Below are 20,951 nucleotides of genomic sequence, written 5' to 3' on the forward strand. Positions count from 1 at the left end.
TCCATAATACGTACTACTACGAATGTATCCAACGCTGGTAGGATTATGAGCGGTGCGCGTGTGACCTGGTGCCATAAATAAATATACATATACAGGGTCCTTTCCATGGAGAAGCACAGGCGAGGGATTTGTCCTTTGATTTGAAACCAGCATCCTTACCAAATGTGGGCGTCTACTATCTAACTCCCCAAGCTACCGCCGGGATTGGTTTAAGGTGCGGGGAGTGCGGGATCACATCTGGTTTTTCCGACGACCTTCGCGTGTAACGAAATGCCAAATGTAGTGCGACCACCCCTCGAGAACACCAGCACCTGACATGATATGCAAACAGTCTCCAGAGACATGCTGGTACGACACGTATGAGTGATAAGAACAGTACGTGAGAGACTAGAATCGACTTACAGCATCAGGACGCAGTCTCCCCGGTCTCTCAATTGGAAGATAAAAGATGTCCGGGAACTCATGAGATGACGAAGATGACAGAAGCTCCTTGGAGGGGGAAAAAGTCAGCATCCTCACACCTCGCAATCATCTCGAGGGCACTGACCTGAAATTCTGTGTTGAAGTCCGGAATCCACGGCCAATTCCAAGGCACGCCGACCCAGGGCGTGATATCCTCCGTGGGGTCGAAGATGTTATGACAGTTCTCGTGGCCGGGTAGATACGCTCTGACAACTACCTGTTTTGGACGTTTGCCCCCTTTTTTACGGTATTCCGTGATGGCGTCCTGAACTTCACTTGCCCAAGCTCGTATCGCGACCTTGAAGAATGAAAGTACGTTCTGGATCCCGTTACCAGCATGTGCTCCGGCGTCATTATCGCGCAATGCAGCTAGAGTGGATATCGTCCAATGTCCGGCAGTACTCACAACCAGCGTGCCATAGTTGGCATCTGGAGGTGAGTCAAGAAACGCGTGCATGTATTCTGAAGGGGAAAGCGACCAAAATGGCTCAGTGCCGAATACAGTCTCTGCCTTGGTTGGTTCAAAAATGATATCTTCGGTGTCCAAGTCTGTGACTCCACCGAGAAATGCTGAGCTGTGATATAACGCGTCTAATTCTGTTCCATTAAGAAGCAGGTCAACACGTCGGAATGAAACGAGTGGCGTGTGTTCGATCGAGAAGCCCTCCGGCATGGAAATTTCGGATACTAGAGGTGATGAAGGCAACAGATACAGATGTTGTTGCCATGCATGGTCATAGGGGGCGTTTAGCGTGTGGTTTGGAGTTGCTCGGACATGGGGGTACAGCAGACACGACAGGGAAAAGAAGTGATTTTCACTTATGGAGTCTATAAAATCAGGGAAATGAGAATTAAATGGGCGAAAGGATGGAACTAAGCACACCGCCAATTAAAAACCATCCGCCATTCTCCACCATGTCCTTGATCATCGCTGCGCCATTGAGAGGCTGGACATTACACTGGCTCGAAGGCACCCATCTGTACGAAGAAACGTTGGGAAATCTGCCCCATTGTTCTTCGCGGTCTACGCCCAAATGCCAGCGGTATTCACGGTCCGCAGCACAACCCTCGAAGCCAGCCAAGGTAAGTGCCTGTTCTGGACGCGTTAAAGTCTCTAAGTCAGACGTCGGGCTGTACACCCAACGCCCGCTCGACCACTGTCCTGGAGTGCATGAACTACGCTGTCGCTGCTGTGAGAGTATTGAAGACCAGTCTGATATGCGAAAAGAATATGGAGAAGAGAATGTGTAGATGGCGATCACGAAGGTGATGATAACACCAAGTAAAATAAATTTCGTGGGCAAGAAACGGTGGCGGATGGCGAGCAATGAAGGAACTCTGAACATAATGAACGGCGGATAACTTCAAGAGGTGCAATAGGAGGCTACATACGAAATGTTAATGAGGGTTTAAGCAGATCAAGTTGCCACGCCGCATAACTCCTGGGCCTGATTCCTTGACTGCGCGCAACATATCTTGCATAGTTTACATAAACTTAGCAACGGTGCCATAGCAGGTATCTCATCCTGGCATGTCCACTGAGCCCGCGTTGCCTATACACCACCTGACCGTGTACTTTCGAAATGCTTCGACAACGGACATCCTGAAAGGCGACCCTCTGATTAGGATTGCAATCCCATCAGGGGTCATCGAGGATATACCCGATAACCGGGCCCTAGGGGGAATCCAAAAGATCGCCCTAATTAATTATGCTTAAGGTCCCACGTCGCAGAAAGATGTGACGCACATGGTGTAAGTTACCAGGAACGCGCGCGCTTTACGCTACACCCTGAACTGAACATAACTCGAGTTCGAGTTCATTTCTTTCTATCTGGGGTTCTTGGGTGCGTTTTTTTTTATACACCTCTGCGATATGCTCACGTCCAGAAATATTGCCCCTCTAGTTTTTTCGACCTAATACCTGTGCATCAATGTTTAACTTCCAATTGTTGAGAATAAAGTTATTACGGACCAGGTACGGTGTGCGACCCTATCCTACGTTTGTTTCGTTAACGCCACGACTTGGAGCTCTTGGGCTGCGACATTGCCGCGAGGTGATGATGTACGATGTACGTAGGCCCATCTTTCAACTCTCCGTCCGCACCAAACCGGGATTAAAATACGATGGATTTGCATAAATTTCTTTAACATGACCCATGGCCCTATGGGGAGGAGTTAGATACCACAAAAATTATGGAGGTATGATAGCCCGAGACACACCATGCATTCGACATCATCATGGTACCCGTTAATCTCTTGAGAAACACGATCAGTAGCGTGTGATGCTGATAGTAGAATAAGTACCTTTGGGAATGAATCGAAGTCATTATAGACGTCGTCGCATGAGGAAGGCCCAGTGGCAGGAAACGTGTTAAATTGACTTCAACCGTTTTATATCTTTCCGGAATTCGCAAAGCTAACTGACTCGGAGAGGTGCAAGTTTGCAACCGAGACTCCTGGCTGCACGTGATCTGCCCAATGCCTTAATGCAGGTAATAATATTTTGGCCGTTCGGGGATGCTAGACACTGATCTCAATGTTGTAAAATTTTCGTGACTCGCTGAGTGAGGAATAAACCATAGGGGATTTTAGTCAGACGGCAGAGGTCGCGGTAGTGGGAACTTGAATTTATTGCTGCCACTCCAGCTTGCGTGTACTGTGTTTCAGGTGTACTGCGTACTTAGTACTAGTAGAAGGTATCAAAAACTGAAGGGAAGTCTAGGCTACAGTCAATTGATGCGGGCGCTATTTATGAGTGTAGTTATGCAGTTGGTTATAATGAGATCTCGCGGCCCAGATTCAACGATAGTTTGATGGTATCTTATATCAGTATCAAGTGCCGCAAAACGATAGATATGGAAGAAATAGACTTTGCACTCATTGTCGTGACTGCTGTATACGCCAAGAGTCCGCCGGAGCTCGGACCTCATGTTCTGGGCTTACATGCCAATCTATTGAAATGCAAAGGGCCCTGAAGTCTAACGAGATGATACAAACACAGAAGGTAGGGTTGGAGAATGAAAATTTCTTGAGGGGACATGTGACTTGGACGCCAGTTGTCCGTCGTACGTTGATATTGAGACAGACGGAGGTACTACTGATGTCCCTGTCGCGGTAGCGAGAGCTAGTGTCAGGCTCACAGATTTGGTTCATTTGGGTGCCCACAAATCTTCCAAACCGGACGGCAAGGTAAGTATGCAAAAGGATACAAGGGATCCGTGAAGTGCGAGAGCTGCAGCATCGAACGACGGAGGACGGTGCAGGTGCCACACGGTGAGATTATGTTAGTGGATATCGCTGGCGTGAGTAGTCCTAGAAAGGCAAAATGTGGGGCCCCGCCTTGTTAACGTTGAATTTCAAACAATACCCGACCGTGACGTCGACATCGCGTCCATTATTCCGAACAACTTTCGGAATGCGGACTCAGCTTTAAGTGGAGCTTTAAAAGCTTTAAATTCCACCCAAGTTTCTCATTCTGAATATCAATTGTCTGCATTACCTAGCTCTACAGCCTCTACTACATCATGATCTGGGGTAAATTTTCAGCGGGGGTTTACATTAATGACCAGCAACTTGATGAATTCTGCGTCACTGTGTCCAATACCCCATCAGAAAACAGATTGACATGCTGGATTCCGTCTCAAGCAGGGCAGGTCAGTCTAGTAATGTTCATCACTGGCTTATATCCTAACAAAAGGCTCGTTAGTATTTTGAAGTTAGGGGGGCTATCTCTGCTCCGCAGTCCTCTGGCATTCATGCATCTGTTTCCGTGGATGGGTTTGAATGTCCCCCATGGGTTGTGCAACCACCCTGGACGGGTACAGTGGAATTTGACTGCCTCTCCGACGGAACCGTCGGAAGAAAGTTGATGTTCAAGGATATACAATTCACTGGTTAGTCCACAATATATAACGATGTCCGGAGCTTCTTCTAACACTAGCTACATTTCAGATGACGAGTCAATGATGGATCCGGAGTCTAACGAAATTGGTGAAATCATATTGACATTACAAAGGGGGAGGTTCAATATTTCAAAGCCCAGGAGGTCAAGGAAGTCGAGGACAGCCAGGAAGCGCAAGACAGTCAGGAAGCCAAAGGACAATAACCACATTCTTCCGAGTTGTATGGGTGAAAGGATGGTAGACGAACGCTTGAAAAAGGGTCGTGCTCACCAGGTTAGGTGTGTATTCGTCCCATGCCTCACTTCAAGTTTCTATCATTAAGATTTTGCTAAGCCTCGGGGAAGAAGTCCCGGATCGCGAAGAACAGACATCGTACCATCATGAATTTGATCCGGACTATCCTGTAACTACCTTCATTTTCAAATACACCTCGTTGGGTAGGTTATGGTATTTTATGTGTCCCCGCTCATGCTAACTCTCCCGACCCCAGAAATCCTGCGAGCCAAAGGTAGAGTAGCATAGACGACTCGTATTTCAGGTCCGTTGTCAGACGAAGAACGGTTGCGGGAATATTGTCGAGAGTCGCGGTGCTCGCCTGTCAGATCGTTTACTCGCAGGAGAATAGTGCGACGAATTTAGAAATGCAGATATATAGTGCATGAGTGATGAATGAAGCCGTGATATTGTCTGTCGTCGTTGAGATGAATGTGACTGGCATTCTTCAGTGATTATACGAATGATCTTCTGAATAGAGGTCACGAAGCTGAGATCACCCCTTGGCAAACTTGATCTCGCATCCATACGTGACTTCTGTGGTGATGAGAGACGCTGCGAGTCTTTTTTTTATATCCACTTGATCAACCAGGTACACATGGACACTGAAACGCAGCGGGGGGCCAATGTGTTGACGTGTCCTTCCAAGAGACTAACAACGAGCTCATGAGCCTTGTAGATATACAGATCCTGGTACGACAACAAGTGTTCGAGGCTTTCCTCGCCGTTCGGAAAGTGACCTCTCTTCGACATCTTCCGTGTACGATCATCGCTTGCACGTCTTGCGCCACTGGCTTCTAAATGTAACGCCTGTCATAATCAGATCCTGTGAATAGCCTCGCAGGAGGTCGGCGTCAGGCCGCAAAGGCGGAAGAACCATCAAACTGGAGAGTAGAGAACAGAACAACCAGGGATGCATTCCAATCCATTTCCAGAATATTATGTATCCGACGCTGGTAGGATTATGAAGTGCTGCAGGCATAGCGCCTGCGGCCTGGTGCCATATATATATAAATATAGGCGAGTGTCCTTTCCTTAGAAAACAGTATCCTTGTTTCCCAATCTAGGGGTATCTTTCTCCGATCTCTCTTTATGTGACGGGTGTGTAGTGGTGAGAGTGGGCCACGTCAGATCCTCCGCTGGACTTCACGTGTGACAAAATGCCAGATGTAGTGCGACCATCCCTCGATAACGCCAGCACCCGATATGAGATGCAAACAATCTCCAGCAGCATGCTGGTAGGACAGTTACTCATGAGAGGTACGAATAGTGCGCGAGATTATAATTGACTTACAGCATCAGGGCGCAGGCGTCCCGGTCTCTCGATCGGAAGATAATAGATATCCGGGAACTCGGATGATGATGACAGCACCTCCTTTAAGGGAAAGTCAGCATCCTCGCACCTCATATTCGTCTCGAAGGGCTGACCTGGAATTCTGTGTTGAAGTCCGCAATCCACGGCCAATTGTACCACTTGTTGACCCATGGGGTGATTGACTTCGTAGGCTCGAAGATGTTATGGCAATTCTCATGGCCAGGCAGATACGCTCTAACAACTACTTGTTTTGGACGTGTGCCCCCATTTATATGGTATTCTGTTATGGCGTCCTGGACTTCTTCTGCCCAAGCCCGCATCGCGACCTTGAAGAACGCAAGTACATTCTGGATACCGTAACCAGCATCTTCTCCGGCGTCATCGTCGCGGAATGCACCGAACACGGTTGTCGTCCAGTGTCCGGCAGTACTCACAACCAACGTACCATAGTTGGCATCTGGAGGTGAATCAAGGAATGTGGGCATGTATTCTGAAGGGGAAAGCGACCAAAACGCCTCATCGCTGAATAAAGATTCTGTCCTGTTTGGTTGTGAACTGGGATCTTCGCTGTCGAAGTCGGTGGGTTCATCAAAAAATGCTGAGCTGTGATATATTGCGTCTAATTCTGTTCCATTAAGAAGCAGGTCAACGCGTCGGAATGAAACGAGTGGTGTGTTTTCGATCGAGAAGCCTTCCGGCATGGCAATTTCAGGTATTATGGGTGACGACGGCGACAGGTATAGATTTTGCTGCCACGCGCGGTCGAAGTAAGGGTTTTCTGTGTAATTTGGGGTTGCACGGACATGCGGGTACAACAGACATGACAACGAGAAGAAATGGTTTTCTGTTATCGAGTCTGTAGAGCCAGGAAACCTAACGCATGAGAACCGGAACACAAAAGGACGGAGCGGACATACCGCCCAGTAAAAGCCACCCGCCATTCTCTACCATGTCCTTGACCATCGCTGCGCCGTTGAGAGGGTGCACATCACACTGACTCGAAGGCGCCCATCTATACGAAGAAACCTTGGGAAATCTGTCCCATTGTTCTTCGTGGTCTGTGCCCAAATGCCAGTGATATTCACGGTCCGCAGCACAACCCTCGAAGCCAGCTAAGGCAAGTGCCTGTTCTGGACTTGTTAAATTCTTCAAGTCAGATGTCGGGCTATATACCCAACGCCCGTCCGACCACTGTTCTGGAGTACATGGACTGTGTTGTCGTTGCTGTGAGAATATTGAAGACCAGTCTGATATGCGAAAAGAGTATTCAGTCGAAGAGAATGTGTAGAGGGCGATCGCGAAGGTGATGATAGCACCAAGCACGAGGACTCTTGTGGACAAGGATCGGGGTCGGATGGCGAGCAATGAAGGAAGCTTGGCCATAATAGATGGCGGATAAGTTAAAGAAGTGCAACGGAGAGAGCACACAAGGGAATTGTTATGAGCGTTTTGAGTAGATCAAGTTGCCACGCCGCAGCATTACTAGAATGCTTCACACCCGGTTAGCTCAGCATTCCTCCTTGCCAACTGCGTAACTCCGAGATTTCAGTGCTTCGCTTACATACATGATATGGAACGTTCGGTGCGCAGCATGCCTACGTCTACAAACTACCGGCTGAACCTGCAGGCCACTGTCGTGCACTACTTTTCGAAATCATTCCGACGATAAGTATACTGTCATTCTCAAGGCGATTCTCTAATCAGCAGTGATTCCCATCAACTTGAAGTGTCATACACATTTAACCGAGTTGAGATCCGAGACCATGGGAGGGTCCTAATTATGCAAACAAGGTCACACGCCGCAAAGCAGACAAGTATACGAACCTCGAGGAGTCTGCAATGGAGTGCTTAGCTTGCATAACACTGACAAGTGCCTGATATCATCGGTATGTGACCATGACCTGCCGACCTATCACAAGTACTGAATCACTGATCGTCGATCAGGCCATGGACCGGGTGGAAACACCTCAAATCATGTTCCCATGGACGGCTGTGAACATTGCCAAATTACTCAATGTACTTCAAGTTATTACTATGTGCCTGAGCTCAGGAGGATCCTCATCCCACTGGAGTAGACGGTTCGCTGAAGACGCTAGTCAGATGCGGTTACCTGGAACATATGCAGTCGGCCATCTCATTAGGTTGACTTGTTGAAACGGCCATCAAATGTTCCAGGGAACAGTGACATGACAGATTGACGCTGAGGAAGGCGGGAAGATGAGGCTAAATAGGGATGCATTGCTTGTTATAACACTTACCATGATCTACACCAGATCATACAGCTAAACTCGTAGGCTAAGAATCTCGGAACTCAACATCGGACACACTGCATCGCTGGGTCGTCCTCACTGTCATGAAGGTTCGAACAATGAAAAGCAAAAATGTATGTTCTCGATCTATCTCGCATGGGTTCTGTCAGGAAGCCTCATTTTCCGTAGCGACTACAGGGTCCGGCTTCGTCTCCTTCTCTTTGAGCTCGTCCACGCCGTGCGTGATGCCTGCATATGCGGCAGCTTGGTTATGAATCTTCGTCACGCCCTCCTGACCATCGAACATGCTAAGGGAGGGTTATGAGTAGAATATCGCAGCGATGATCACTGTAACATACGCGGCAGTTTCTTCGAGAGTGCGCTGACGAGAATTTTGTGAGCCGAGGATCATGTATTAAGCAACAACAAACGTTATACGCACGTGTCTAGTCTCAATGATATAGAAGTAGCAGAACCCAAATTCGAAGCATAGCCAGAAAATGTACACCAACTGAGATTGACCATCAAATGAATAAACTCGTGCAAGACATTTGCGAGAAAGCTCACATAGTATTTCCACTGCAGACTGAGACCCGAATTCGATATCAGCTGTCAGCTGCAAGCACGAGGTTCATATTAGGACTTACACTTGGAGGGCAATGGGGTTGACATATCTGCGAATGTGAGCGGACCATCAAAAGACAAAGAAGATAGGACATACTGGTTGAAGATCAGAGACAGGGACAGCGCGAAGCTGAACACGATGTAACCCTTGGCACGGAGGTCGAATGGGAAAATTTCGACGGAGTACCTTGTAGAATATGTAGAGTTAGACTCACACCATGACCGAAAGATCGCATAACTCACGAGATAAGGAGAGGCGGGAAAGCAATCTGATGATATACCAAGTCATTCAGTATGAATAAAGACGCATCAGTTAAAAACACGAACGTCGACTATAGGAATGTGATTAGATTAACAACATGGGAGCAATTTACCACTTACAAGCCGCGTAGAAAAGAACTGCGCTCGAAAGCCTGTCAGCACCACACATAATCAGCTCCCATGTACTACTCACAAATGAAAGCAACGAATGCGTAGCCGGCTGAGGTGCTACCGGTGTTTTGGTGAATGGAGAAGCAGATCGTTTGCGCGATCCAGAAGACAGTCATACCTAGTAACAAGATACATCAGCTGGTCGTGTGTATATGCCTGCGGACTATGGCTGACCAGCACAAGATGTGAGGAACAGCGGGCGTCGGCCCACACGGTCACAATAAATGCCGGCAATAACAGACACAACGAAATTGTAGGTGGTGAGAATACCACCCTAGAGAATTTTGTGAACAAGCGAGCATCACGCAGTTCATCCAAACCTACAAACAGCAGCTGGGTTAACTGGTCCGTGACTACGCAGGAATAATCATGAGCTGGCCGTACATCAAGTCACGACTCACCCACTTCCAATTGCAATGAAGACCTTGTTCAGGTCTGTCGAAGGATGGATTTAATCATCATCGTTCGCGCCATACATGAACGAAGTCAACTTACAGAAATTACTGCAAATACACGGACCGTCAGAAGTATCCCAGAAAGGAGATAGCACAGAATTTACACCAAACCATTGCCAGACCACTGGGAGAAGACCGCAAGCGCAACAACAATGCGTACACGCTTCCGGTTTCCGGGGGTTTTGAACAAGCTTAGCCAGCCAACATTACCAGCCACTTCCCGATCAAAAGCAATAGCAGCCTTTATTTCTTCGAATTCGTACTGCACAAGGGGGTCTTGTCTGCATGATAGACTTGGTTCAAGCGCTGATACCAGAAAGAAATGTATGACACTCACGCGTTGCCGTCCGCGTGATAGTAAGAGAGGACCTCTAAAGCACGCTCCTCCCTTAGCGCAATAGATTAGCACACAACTTTGTCGGACCCGTGAAATTTCAAGAAGAGTCGTACTCACTTTCCCTTGCTGACAAGCCAACGTGGAGACTCGGGGATGAACCAGAACAACAAGACTTGGATCAAGGATGAAACAGCTTGGAGTGCAGAAGGAATTCTCCACGACCAACTGCTTTGGATGGTGAAGGTGCCATAGGTCTGCAAAGACGATCACGTTAACTTTTTTTTGGCTTCGAATGAGCAAAACTAACACTCCACGCCGCGCTACGTGATGGCAACTGGTGAGCTGGGATGAATGCGAAGCTTATGTTGCGAAAGTCTTACACGATACTTCCCACAAACCTGTAGGATGATATCCCGATGAAATTATTCCTCGATGAAATGACCAAAGCAGCTCACCCTAATGAGTTGTACAGTGAAGTTGCTTTAGCACGGTGAGAAGGGTATGCAACCTCAGCGACAAGGAGTGGGGCGGCAGTGGCCGCAAACGTCTGACCAAAACCGACCAAGAAACTGCAGAAGTGTGTTAGAAATGACTCTTGCGAGTAACCATTTGGTTCCTACCGGGCTCCAATGAACATCTCCACAGACATACTAGCAGTTTGCATCGCGGTGGCGACAATCATCAAACTTGCACCAAAGATGACTGAGAACCGTCGACCCATGCCATCAGACATGTAGGGTGCAAACGGGTAACCGCACAAGGCACCAATGTTCTGATGTCGTCCTGTAGTTAACCAGGCTCGGAAACCGCTATTATAATTGACTTACTTGAATGGCACTGAGCAATCCGAGCTTGCCAGCAGATGAGTGAGTGTTAACGGACATGCAAAAGTAGACACACATTCGCGCCATTAGGATAATCGAACGCTTGATTCCACTGCGTCAAAGACTGCAGGCCGTCTGTTCTGCATTCAGCATGCCATCTTGAAAACCACAAAGCCACATACTCATCATACTAGCTACGAAACACATGAGGATAGGCTTGTGAATGACCCAAGGTGTAGAGCTCACCGTCATAACCATATGTATATGACGATAAGAACCTGTTGGGACCAGTTAACGGAATGTAAATCAGAATGTGTTCTGGAACCTGCATGATGCCGATCCAAAAGTTCAGTATGATGAGGCCTGTTATTTCATGTTATCAGTACTCTCTTTCCTGATACATTCGCGGTGAGGGTGACATACGCGTGTTCCTGTACCATGGTTTTGAATGGAGCAGGTGAGTGTAGGCTGCCGCAGAGCCTTTGGCGACGACAGCGGGACCAGCACTCATACTTCGTTGTGAAGTGGAGGGAGTGCGACAGTATGAGAATTAAACTTGAACAGCTACTTCGATTTAATAAATGTCTGTTTCGATGTCCTAGAAATTTCAAATATTCAGGATGAGCAGTATACGTGGTGATGCGGTAATTAAGATACCATGGATATGTTCGAGCCAGAGCTCTGGTACAGCAGGCCGCAAGCCATTTGCCAACAACACAATCACGAGAGCGTATGATATAGATACTGTACCCTTACCGCGGTAATTTCAGCATAAAGTATATATACTATGACTGTATCACATGAGAGAGTGACAGCTCCGAGGGTCCCAGTCACGGTTCTGGACAGCTAATATTGATTCACCAATCCCAGTTTGATTCCAGTCGTAGGAAAGAGACTGCGGGGAAGGAGAGTTATGTTGTCCAACAGTAAGCACAGTTGACTGGGGAACAGGGTGGAGGATTAGGCGGGTATTGAGCTCGCTGCCTCGAGTCCCTCGACAGCGAGCTTGAGAATACAATTGTGTCGTCACGCGGTGTTACCACAACGTTGGGAAGTCATGTTAATTCCAAAAGAATGTTTCCTGAATCCTGATACGTTTTGGCAATGGTACACCACTGTGTATTTGGTGTGTGTAGCATTTCGTGTGTGAAATCGTTGAGCTGATCCAGCGCCGTGTAAGCTTCTCCTCAAAACTGCAAATTATCGGGAGAAATGAGGGGTCACAACCGAGATATCCTGCACATGCACGACTTCTAGAAACTGGCTGGGCCTTGGGAAAACCTTGGGAAAACGTGGATGCTCTCAACGACAATTCCAACACTAGGAGTGGTGACTGACAATGTGATATTGCTGCACTGCGGTAAGACGCATACAAGGTACTCGATGATACTCCAACATGCGGCGCAGAGCACCTGTAAAAACCAGAGTTTCCCTCGTTGGCTAGAGGATCATTGACCAAGAACTGTTATCAGACCGAGCAGCAGATGAGCAAGAAGCAACAACATTTGAGCTAGACCACATGGCGAAGTACTGACCTCAGAGTAGTGTGCCACTGTATGCGTAAGACTCCGTCTTGTACTACTTTGAGGGAAGGAATAAGGGCAACGTATTCTGCTCAGTGCTCATTTGTCGCCATTAACTCCCGAGCTGAAGATCAGGCTCTCCGGGGAACAATTTGACCGCGTCAAGAATGCCTTGAACCCCTGGTGATTCCATGTTCGTAAATTGCAAGAGCGGGAGCGCTCGCGATTGCTTGAGCCATAAATCATAGCATAGAGCTTTCTGCTGCCAGTCCCAGTCAACCTTCAACTATAGCCTGCACCGTCAAGTGGACATGTTCATAGGAATCTCCTTCCATCGTCAGCATATTATAGCCAATAGCATGGGAGCTCAATTTGATATGGGCGACAAGCGACTGGTTTCTGGGAGACAATGAATAAAAATTTCGGACAGAACTTCAGCTGGCAAGCGCCAGAGCCGATCCGAGTCTCTGGTGTAAATTAATGGACTCGGTGATCTTCTTCTTCTTTTCTATGAGTTGCCGGTGAAGATTTTTGATGTCGTCCTTGACTGTTTCTAGCCCTGAGATCTCGGACAAAACTGCGACTGGCTGGTGCTGGCGTTCGGTGATGATGTTCCATGATGCAGCTCTCGTTGAGCTCGATGGCAGGGTGGTTAGGATTGGCGAAACTGGCTCGGGAGTACGGGGTTTCGAGGTCTAGCACCCGACCATTGTTCTAACCATGGGGGTAGAGAACAACAAAGGAAAAATAGGGAGACAACGACGTAGGAGTAAAAATAAAGCGACAAAAACAACCTAAGCGAGCTACTAGCTAGTACAATTGAGCGGAGGCGAGCTAAAGACTACGTCGAAGGAGCGGAACAAGGAGTGGACCTATAAGGCCCCGCGACTTGGCCTAAACCCTGCATTCCGAAACCTCGACGATGCCTTACCCACCTGCGCCAACGGTTTCCACAACTTGGTTTCACCGAATTCAGCCTGACAATTATCAGTTCTAACCTTATAAACAAGGTAATAAATCACTTCAAGTGCTCAAACCAGACTCTGTCAATCTTCTCCATCTTCCTTCAGTGACATAGTCTCCCGTATTCAGACCATATAGAAGGAAGACACTCGTTTCTTCTGTATCATGTCAGTGACATGGGGAGGCGTGCCTTCGATAGAATGCAATCAATGTCACAAAGTTGTGAGGCGTTCGGAGTACAATCTTCATATTCGACAGAAGCACATGTTCGCGAGAATTCCTCACCAACCGGCAGCTCCTCCTCCATTGTATGGCAACCTGACCGGCGCTCCTTCTGGATCGAGCAATACACTGAGCACAGAATCAGATCTTACGCTGAGTACAGTTCCAACCACGCGATTTTCTGTTTGGCAGCGGCTGAATCCAGCTCGACCTCCCGCACCAACGACCATCGAAGACATTGCACTATCCCGCAACAGTCGAACGGACTCGCCTCGGACCTCTACGCAGTATCTTCGTAGCTCAGTGAGATTTCAGGTACAGGATTTGGTGTATAAATTCAAGGGCCTGGATGCAGTAGCGCGACGTGCATGCACCAAAGGAGTGCGACACATGCCAATTTTCCCGGTCAGTGGGATCTTGGTTATGAAGTCTCATAGGAGATCTGACGGTGTCCACGGACAGACACTATATGCGCATGTATTTACGCACCTTCACCTTTGTGCCCCTGACAAGCCGAAGTACATGCAAGTCCTATCTTCATTGTTTAATCTTACGTTGCTGTAGCCTGCTGGTTGACCTGCGGAAGATGAGAAAAGACTGGGCATCACGGGGCAGCACGTGGTGTCTCATAAATTTCAAGGCTATCAAAGACGCCCTGTCTAGACTAATGAGCCAGGTTAGCGCGTGTCGTTATGTATCGAGTGTGATTCAGCTGATCTTATCCAGGCTCAAGTGAAGTCGCACGTCTGTAACCAATCTCTTAACAGCCAGTTCAGACTACACGCGCTGGACATTCAAGATATCGGGGCGTTGATTGCCAGTTGTTCAACCAACCCACACGCTACTTCGCAGTTAATCACACTCAAAGGCGATATGGCCCAGTCCATGCTAGACTTACTACAGACAGTAAGGCTGGCCCAAGTACTGTCGACACTTTTTGCTGATTCGTTCGTAGTTACTCGTAATGAAGTCAGACCAATTAGAAAAATGGTACAAATGTCGGTTCTTGGACGCTATCATCCGACTGTCGAGGAAGTCGGAGCGTTTCCCTCGGAGCCTGCAGCTTCGTCGCATCGACAACCTGGAGCCAACCGGTCTCCATGGTAGGTTTGGAGTAATCTTCAAAGGTGAACTCCTCGGTCGCTTTGTAGCCGTGAAAGAGATCCTGACCGTCGGTCGCACCACTGCGGAGTTTCTCGAGGTTTGCATAGTTCTCGCGTACCAAAGGAAACTTCGATAACGATAACATCACTGCCTGCAGGATTTCTCGAATGAGGCAGTCGTCTGGTGTCACACCCAGCATGAATGCTGCTTGCCATTCTACGGCGTATTCCATCTTGATAATGGGGCACCGACGACCTGTCTGGTATCTCCTTGGATGGAGAATGGACATTTGAACGCGTATCTCGGGCGAACCGATGCTGATCGTGCACCTCTGGTGAGTGATAGAATTCTGGCTGTTAGCGCTGACTGAAATTGTCAGGTATTGGACATTGCGCGGGGTCTCGAATACCTCCATGGAATGCAACCTACAATTGTGCATGGTGACTTGAAAGGGGTATGTTGATGTTTTGACCATCGAGAATGCCACTGAATATTGGTTATAAGGTCAACGTTCTGGTTACCTTCTCCGGACGTGCATGTTTGGCGGACTTCGGCCTTGCATTCGCGCAGGACTCTCAAGCACAGCTTCAGACTACTATAGTCCCTGTTGCAGGAACCACATCTTTCATGGCGCCTGAACTTCTGAAGGCACGTGCAAATCCCAGTATGTTGTCAACCCTGGACAGACGCCCATGTGATATATTCGCGTTTGGTTGCTTATGTTATGAGGTACGGATCTCCGTCGTCATGCTTGCAGCTTAACCATGAACTGATCCCTTTCCAGATGTATAATGGGAAACGTCCGTACTCGGACTTACGCCCATCGAAAGTGGATGCCAAATTCAAGAAGGGAAGCCGTCCCTCACGCCCAACGAATAGCAAGTGTCTTCAACGAGGACTGGATGACGACATGTGGGATTTCATCAATAATTTATGGCTCCAGGATCCAAAGTTTCGAGCCACTGCTAGCCAAGCATCTTTGTGGATGTCGCACAAGATGCGTATGGCAGGGAAAAGCACGGACAGACCACCCGCGGAAATGGAGTGGGACCTCGACTTTTTAACGGAATGCACCACAGGGTTGACTGATCTTGATCCTCTTTCTCTTGCATAAGTTGCACCACCTGTTTGTACAGGTGCTGATTTCGAGGTCATTTTACCATGTAGACAGCAATATAGTTTACAGAATATAACTTAAGATCCACAAACCTAGACGCTAAACCTAAATTCCTCTTCCTGCCAGCTATCTCCGAAAACAATCCCGATTCCTTGAGCTGTCTTCTTCGTCGACATTCCACTCTTCATATTTGTGCTTGCCTTAGGCTGTGTTCCAAATTTTCCACTCGCTGGACCTGCTTGGTGTTTAATACCAGTGGGTAATGTACTTGCAGGACGCGTCCTCGTCGTCGCGGTGGTAGATGGTGCTCGAGATACAGTTGTCGAAGGCGCACGCGTTGAAGGCGTTCTAGACGGGTGCCCCCTCACGACTGCGGCACTGGATGCTGCACGGGTTGCTGGTTTCGAAGTTGTCATGCCTACACGTGTAGCGGCAGTACGAGAAACAGCTTGCGGGCCAGATCTCAGACGCGAGGTATCAGCCGGAGTCGAATGGGCTACTGTGGATGCAGCCCGAATAGTTCTCAACGGACGAGTTGTAGTTTGGGTCGGACGAGTAGTGTTCTTCGATGACGGAGGAGCTCGAGTCACCTCGGGCTCAGGCTTAGGTGCAGGATTGGTCCTGGAGAATGGGCTATCATCATCTGATTGTACGCAACGAAAGTCAAGATCAGACTAGATGTTGTATAACATTAGCTTACCGAGATGGGGAAGAGATAAATCGCTCGAGGCAAAGAACTTGTCGTCAGATTCAGCTGCCGTGAACTCCGTGAATGTCATAGCATCCGGCGGCATATCGTCGATTGGGTAGGAATGAGTGAGAGCGAGTAGTGTTCTCCCGACTTCTTTGTAATTCGGAAGTTCGAACGGAGGTTCGTATGGCATTTCTACACGAGCCGGTCAATCAGCAGAAGAAAGCGTTTGTCAAGGTTACCCACCAGGTAACTTTGGGGGCATGTACTCAATTTCATCGTAATCGTCTTCTTCAATCGATTGACTGGGCGCCGCTGTAACCTCTGGATTTATGTCTATGTCACTAACATCCCAGTGGTTTCCACCAGTGACTGGTGTTTGAAAGCTCTTGCTGGCGCTGCGGGGAAGTCTAACATGTTTTCGTGCGGAACTTGGGCGAAGAAGTGCACCGGGCGTGACAAACATTGGTTTTGTCATTTGCAATGGTGTGGCATGGTTGGCAATGCGGTTTGGAAAGGGCGTTTTGTCCCCAAGAGGCCGAGAGGGTGCGAGTATGACTGGTTCCTTTCCCTTGAATTTGATTGTTCCATCATGATCCTTCAGGATCTTCTGTGGCTCTGCAGTACATTGTAAGAACAGGTAGTATGGTCTTGAAAGAGAAGTAGCTCACGCAAGGTATTTGGGTGAAGCGACGTTTGTTGTAATGCAGCTTTCTTCGCCGTGGCTTTCCCGTCGACTGTGACGGGTACGTAGCGGCCGACATTTTCCTGGAGTGCACTTCGTGATTTCAGCATTCTATTGCCTGGTGTCTTCGTCAGCTGGCGGTAGTCGCCCTCAAATGCGATCCCTATTGGGCGGGAGCTGAGCATCGTGGCAGTCGCAACTTGAAATGGGTTTGATTTTGGTTTGACAACCCACAGGCCACATTTGACCAGACACGGTCACGTGAAAGTCATGTGCATTGATTTCTCCGCACGTCCTCGGTAGCGCTTCAACGTTTCAACAATTGAACTTCAAGCGAGCTGTGACCTGTCGGCGACAGCGACTCCTCCAGGGACGTATGTATCTTCTTAGTGCTTTGATTTATCGAGTGACCTCATTCCAGGTGTCAGGATGACCTATCATCGATGACATTGACATCCCACATTAATGCACACGAGTCAACACCGCCGCTGCGATCCTCGGCGACTGGTGGGTTTTCTCGCTGCTGAAAGGTGACTGGTTCATTACGTTCAAAGTTGCAACGATTCCAGCAGTATGTATCATAGCTCCGTTTGCCATATTGAAACGGCTGATATATCGGAGCTCAGGCTTGAACATTCACATCAAGTGTGGATAAATACACATGCTCCTAGCACCCTTATTCCGCCATGACAGCTCACAAACCTGGATATTGAATGTTTCAAAAGGACCAAACATTGACGTCAAGATGTATACTTGAGTAGCTCTAACAGTCAGTCTTCGTAAAATGAGTCTAAGTTCGACAAATTGCCGGAGCTCTGCTCTGGCTTGAGTGGCTTGCTAAGTTTTTAGGTCGTTCGCTCGTTTTGATTATTCATTCATATCAGGTGCGGATAATCTTACCGTCTCATCATGACGGCCGCATGACTGTTCACCCTGAATGTTTCTAGGACTTAAAGCAGACGGTCTTGAATGTCAACTTAATATCGCGTTTACTTTTCGTGTTGTCGTTGTTTCTGATCTTCAACCAATATGTTTCATCCTTTGTCCATTTCAAGGTCCACTGACTCGGACATATGCAGATATATTAACCCAATTGCCCTTGAGGCGTAAGTGCGAAATATCAACCTTCTCCTTGCATCTGCTGACATCGAATTCGACGCTCAGTCTGCAATGGAAGTAGCAGCATGTTTTATTCGTTTAATGATTATCTCAGCTGGTGAGCGACTTTGTCGTCGTTGAATCACTGTGCAGTGTGCATGGGTGATGTTGATGAGTGTATGAATTTCAGTAGAGTAACATGAGTTCTGAGGAGGCATGTGCATGTGGTGCATGATATATAATCAAACAATCCCCCCGTGTGCGCGAACATCGTAGAACCTGCAATGTGTGCTGACCCGGCATTAACCTTCAACCCTCCAACCGTATTTACATTTCAAAAAGCAGCGCCCGCTAGAAGCTCGTCAGTCATTCTCTACATAATCGCCGGGACCTACTCACAATTAGAATTATCCAAATCGTCAGAAACCAGGTCGTTCTCTGCAGCATTGACCGCTAAGATCTGTGCGAAGGAAACGGACAGCAGTAGGACATAGAGACTGAGTTTATTGATGTTGAGCATGGTCATGTTGATGATATTCGCCGCCGAGGTGTGGTGTTTAAGATGCGTGATTTTAAGATGAGATTGGGAGTTGGTTGCGCACTTTAAATACCAGTTCGGTGAACGGTTACCTGTTCAACTATCGTACTCGAGCATTGTTCGGTTACCTCCATTGAATATCTTTATCTGTGGGAGCACGATCAGCCAGAGTGAGTTAGTCTCAGCTAAGAATCAAGGAAATAATACTTGCAGATGTGGTTAGTTGCATCTCACCTCGTGCTTTTGTCAATGCTCTGATATAACTCACTGCATATACAGCAGGTGACTAGAGTGGGCGTTCGAACTAAGAAAACATTACCTGATGCCCACTACAAGTTCCTGTATGTAATGTTGGATTTTACTGTGCTCCAGCTTTTGGGTTCAGATGCTGTGGATATATCCCCGGGCCCATGTGATTGTGACACCCGAGAACGTCATTTCTCTCCCCTTTTCTGGGTTTCATATGATTTAAATTGGGAGGCGGTGGCCAGCGGTGATGAAAAGCCAACCACTGCAAAGCGGCGTTCTGTACTGTTTTGCATTGGTATCAAACATCTGACCATAATGACGCTCTTCGAGTAAGGGGGCAGTCCGGATTAGCTTCGGTGGATACCGCCCTTGTGCAGTAGCGTGAAAGATTGGCCCGCGCGCCATTTGATACCAGCATGATTTATTTATGTGTACAAAGCCGAGGGCAAAACTGTTAACATACATGAGTAAGATGGCTGATGCAAGCAGGGTTGCATAAGGTTGTAACAAGATGCCAAATGGCCAACACCTTTTGAGTATTTCATCTAAAAGGTCATTTGGCCACAATACAAGGATTCTGGGAAATCATGCCGTGGAGCGCTGGATAATGTAGACAGCTAGAGGTTCAATTTATAATGTCAGTAAATCCGATGGAGAGTGGTAGACTACTGACCCGGCGCGGTCTCGTTGTGAGCCTGCCACCATTCTATATTGCAGCTACCGCTTGGTTCGTCCTCCGAACATCCTAACTCAAAGACAAGGACGTCATCCATTGCACAAGAAAGTTTCCTGTGCCAGTCCAGGCCTTCTTGCCCTGGCACGATATTGTCAAGTTTTGCGACCCGTGGCGGTCGGACGTTATACGATAAGATTGAAGTATCAAGTGGTACGGTAGCGTTGAGGCGGAACAAAGCAAGTGTAGTTGATCGGTCCACAGGCGGGAGGGCGATGTGCAACTCACAAATTTCCATGCCCCAGTCAATCGCCCTGAATTGAAATATTGTTGAAACCTTCTATGCTATCAGTCTATGTAACGCAGGAAAGTGGAAGAGAAACCGACCGTTTGTGTAACATGTACTTTGCGGTCATCAGGTGAGATTGTGCCAGCACGTGTCATGCGCGTGGCAAGATTGTCATCGAAAACATGACTTGGTGCAGAATTATCCACCAAACTAACAGACATGGGGAAATTTGTGAACTCTCTCGGAATAGGAGGCGACGGTCGTGCGATCTCGTCGAATCGCATGTATTGAGAAGGCCGACGGAGAAGGTGGATATTCTTTCGAGTGATAAGTTTGTCTGAAGACACTGAGCTTTGGAGAAAGGCAGGGATAGAGACCAGCAATAGGTTGATGAGCGTGCAGAAGATTACAACGACAAGAGGCGAATGGAACGCAGTTCGCGAAGTCTTATGCATCTTTGCTTTGTGGTCGTCATCGCCCTCAGAATCAATGACTTCTTGGGGTGTTAGACTCAATGGCCTGTACCCGGCGCTTGAGGAAAAGAACATGACGGGGAGAACGGCTTCGACTTGAATTGAACATGATGGCAATTGAAGAGCAGTGCCATACTGTGGCCATGCGTGTGAAGTCATTCTTACGTTAACGTATAATTTGAATTCGAGACTACTATTACCCGGGCCCAAACTTGGTGCTGTACCGCCGTCACTACGTCTTTTACTGGCAAGTCCTAGGATGATGGAGATCGCAGCCCCCATCATCGAAGCCAAGTTCATCAGAAGACCTCATGGTGAGGCATCCGAAAAGCAGTTCTTTTAACGTTATAACTTATTTCAACGTGCTATCCGCCACTCCACCATGATGGGACACAGCCAGCATGCGGCAATATCGTATTTCCTCCGGGGGCATGTACGATGCATCTGATGGCA

At 48.0% G+C, this 20,951-nt stretch overlaps 8 protein-coding genes across 8 annotated transcripts; 2 read left to right on the forward strand and 6 right to left on the reverse strand.

Annotated features, from left to right (window-relative positions):
* Positions 1-136: 136 nt before the first annotated feature.
* On the reverse strand, positions 137-1,895 carry DEU56DRAFT_528835 (uncharacterized protein). The gene is made up of 4 exons (XM_041346646.1): positions 1,346-1,895; positions 548-1,290; positions 403-489; positions 137-345 (listed from the first exon to the last, which is right to left on the reverse strand). Exons 1-4 carry the CDS (start codon positions 1,806-1,808, stop codon positions 232-234), a joined length of 1,407 nt encoding a protein of 468 aa, XP_041205335.1. The 5' UTR covers positions 1,809-1,895; the 3' UTR covers positions 137-231.
* Positions 1,896-3,853: 1,958 nt separating this feature from the next.
* On the forward strand, positions 3,854-5,052 carry DEU56DRAFT_820315 (uncharacterized protein). Its single transcript, XM_041354071.1, has 5 exons — positions 3,854-4,115; positions 4,169-4,355; positions 4,414-4,642; positions 4,698-4,801; positions 4,855-5,052. Exons 1-5 carry the CDS (start codon positions 3,987-3,989, stop codon positions 4,884-4,886), a joined length of 681 nt encoding a protein of 226 aa, XP_041205336.1. The 5' UTR covers positions 3,854-3,986; the 3' UTR covers positions 4,887-5,052.
* Positions 5,053-5,464: 412 nt separating this feature from the next.
* On the reverse strand, positions 5,465-7,446 carry DEU56DRAFT_528860 (uncharacterized protein). Its single transcript, XM_041346647.1, has 4 exons — positions 6,870-7,446; positions 6,066-6,808; positions 5,932-6,012; positions 5,465-5,872 (listed from the first exon to the last, which is right to left on the reverse strand). Exons 1-4 carry the CDS (start codon positions 7,333-7,335, stop codon positions 5,765-5,767), a joined length of 1,398 nt encoding a protein of 465 aa, XP_041205337.1. The 5' UTR covers positions 7,336-7,446; the 3' UTR covers positions 5,465-5,764.
* Positions 7,447-8,367: 921 nt separating this feature from the next.
* Positions 8,368-11,384, reverse strand: DEU56DRAFT_758613 (general substrate transporter; the record flags this gene model as incomplete). Its single annotated transcript, XM_041350248.1, has 25 exons — positions 8,368-8,509; positions 8,561-8,583; positions 8,644-8,712; positions 8,769-8,787; positions 8,849-8,875; positions 8,923-9,012; positions 9,069-9,094; positions 9,207-9,238; positions 9,280-9,375; positions 9,432-9,531; positions 9,582-9,610; positions 9,663-9,692; positions 9,753-9,760; positions 9,817-9,993; positions 10,050-10,100; positions 10,167-10,303; positions 10,357-10,391; positions 10,437-10,447; positions 10,505-10,618; positions 10,670-10,821; positions 10,877-10,900; positions 10,950-11,008; positions 11,056-11,067; positions 11,120-11,236; positions 11,297-11,384. 25 exons carry the CDS (start codon positions 11,382-11,384, stop codon positions 8,368-8,370), a joined length of 1,668 nt encoding a protein of 555 aa, XP_041205338.1.
* A 2,239-nt stretch (positions 11,385-13,623) lies between these two features.
* On the forward strand, positions 13,624-15,799 carry DEU56DRAFT_742337 (kinase-like domain-containing protein; the record flags this gene model as incomplete). The annotated part of the gene is made up of 9 exons (XM_041348925.1): positions 13,624-13,986; positions 14,044-14,099; positions 14,146-14,270; positions 14,315-14,487; positions 14,537-14,782; positions 14,843-15,019; positions 15,065-15,139; positions 15,190-15,414; positions 15,470-15,799. The coding sequence occupies 9 exons, from the start codon at positions 13,624-13,626 to the stop codon at positions 15,797-15,799; spliced, it is 1,770 nt and encodes a 589-aa protein (XP_041205339.1).
* An 18-nt stretch (positions 15,800-15,817) lies between these two features.
* Positions 15,818-17,390, reverse strand: DEU56DRAFT_891492 (uncharacterized protein). The gene is made up of 4 exons (XM_041356299.1): positions 17,165-17,390; positions 16,740-17,111; positions 16,503-16,688; positions 15,818-16,445 (listed from the first exon to the last, which is right to left on the reverse strand). The coding sequence occupies exons 1-4, from the start codon at positions 17,361-17,363 to the stop codon at positions 15,895-15,897; spliced, it is 1,308 nt and encodes a 435-aa protein (XP_041205340.1). The 5' UTR covers positions 17,364-17,390; the 3' UTR covers positions 15,818-15,894.
* Positions 17,391-18,121: 731 nt separating this feature from the next.
* DEU56DRAFT_758616 (uncharacterized protein) lies at positions 18,122-18,802 on the reverse strand (the record flags this gene model as incomplete). The annotated part of the gene is made up of 3 exons (XM_041350249.1): positions 18,122-18,196; positions 18,244-18,343; positions 18,672-18,802. 3 exons carry the CDS (start codon positions 18,800-18,802, stop codon positions 18,122-18,124), a joined length of 306 nt encoding a protein of 101 aa, XP_041205341.1.
* Positions 18,803-19,728: 926 nt separating this feature from the next.
* Positions 19,729-20,180, reverse strand: DEU56DRAFT_742385 (uncharacterized protein; the record flags this gene model as incomplete). The annotated part of the gene is made up of 2 exons (XM_041348930.1): positions 19,729-20,073; positions 20,124-20,180. 2 exons carry the CDS (start codon positions 20,178-20,180, stop codon positions 19,729-19,731), a joined length of 402 nt encoding a protein of 133 aa, XP_041205342.1.
* Positions 20,181-20,951: the final 771 nt, after the last annotated feature.

The sequence above is a fragment of the Suillus clintonianus genome, assembly GCF_016758775.1.
Source record: "Suillus clintonianus strain FC179 chromosome Unknown DEU56scaffold_72, whole genome shotgun sequence".
Classification (NCBI taxonomy): Eukaryota; Fungi; Basidiomycota; class Agaricomycetes; order Boletales; family Suillaceae; genus Suillus; species Suillus clintonianus.

Bases quoted from the DNA above. Each gene is read 5' to 3' on its own strand.
- DEU56DRAFT_528835 (XM_041346646.1), bottom strand. From the start codon at position 1,808: ATGTTCAGAGTTCCTTCATTGCTCGCCATCCGCCACCGTTTCTTGCCC. The intron at 1,291-1,345 runs GTGTGCTTAGTT...CTGATTTTATAG, and splicing joins CGGATGGTTTTTAATTGGCG to ACTCCATAAGTGAAAATCAC. The intron at 490-547 runs GTCAGTGCCCTC...TCCCCCTCCAAG, and splicing joins ACTTCAACACAGAATTTCAG to GAGCTTCTGTCATCTTCGTC.
- DEU56DRAFT_820315 (XM_041354071.1), top strand. From the start codon at position 3,987: ATGATCTGGGGTAAATTTTCAGCGGGGGTTTACATTAATGACCAGCAA. The intron at 4,116-4,168 runs GTCAGTCTAGTA...AAGGCTCGTTAG, and splicing joins TTCCGTCTCAAGCAGGGCAG to TATTTTGAAGTTAGGGGGGC. The intron at 4,356-4,413 runs GTTAGTCCACAA...GCTACATTTCAG, and splicing joins CAAGGATATACAATTCACTG to ATGACGAGTCAATGATGGAT.
- DEU56DRAFT_528860 (XM_041346647.1), bottom strand. From the start codon at position 7,335: ATGGCCAAGCTTCCTTCATTGCTCGCCATCCGACCCCGATCCTTGTCC. The intron at 6,013-6,065 runs GTCAGCCCTTCG...TTTCCCTTAAAG, and splicing joins ACTTCAACACAGAATTCCAG to GAGGTGCTGTCATCATCATC. The intron at 5,873-5,931 runs GTAAGTCAATTA...CTGTCCTACCAG, and splicing joins GACGCCTGCGCCCTGATGCT to CATGCTGCTGGAGATTGTTT.
- DEU56DRAFT_891492 (XM_041356299.1), bottom strand. From the start codon at position 17,363: ATGCTCAGCTCCCGCCCAATAGGGATCGCATTTGAGGGCGACTACCGC. The intron at 17,112-17,164 runs GTGAGCTACTTC...AATGTACTGCAG, and splicing joins GCTTCACCCAAATACCTTGC to AGCCACAGAAGATCCTGAAG. The intron at 16,689-16,739 runs GTGGGTAACCTT...CGGCTCGTGTAG, and splicing joins CATGCCCCCAAAGTTACCTG to AAATGCCATACGAACCTCCG.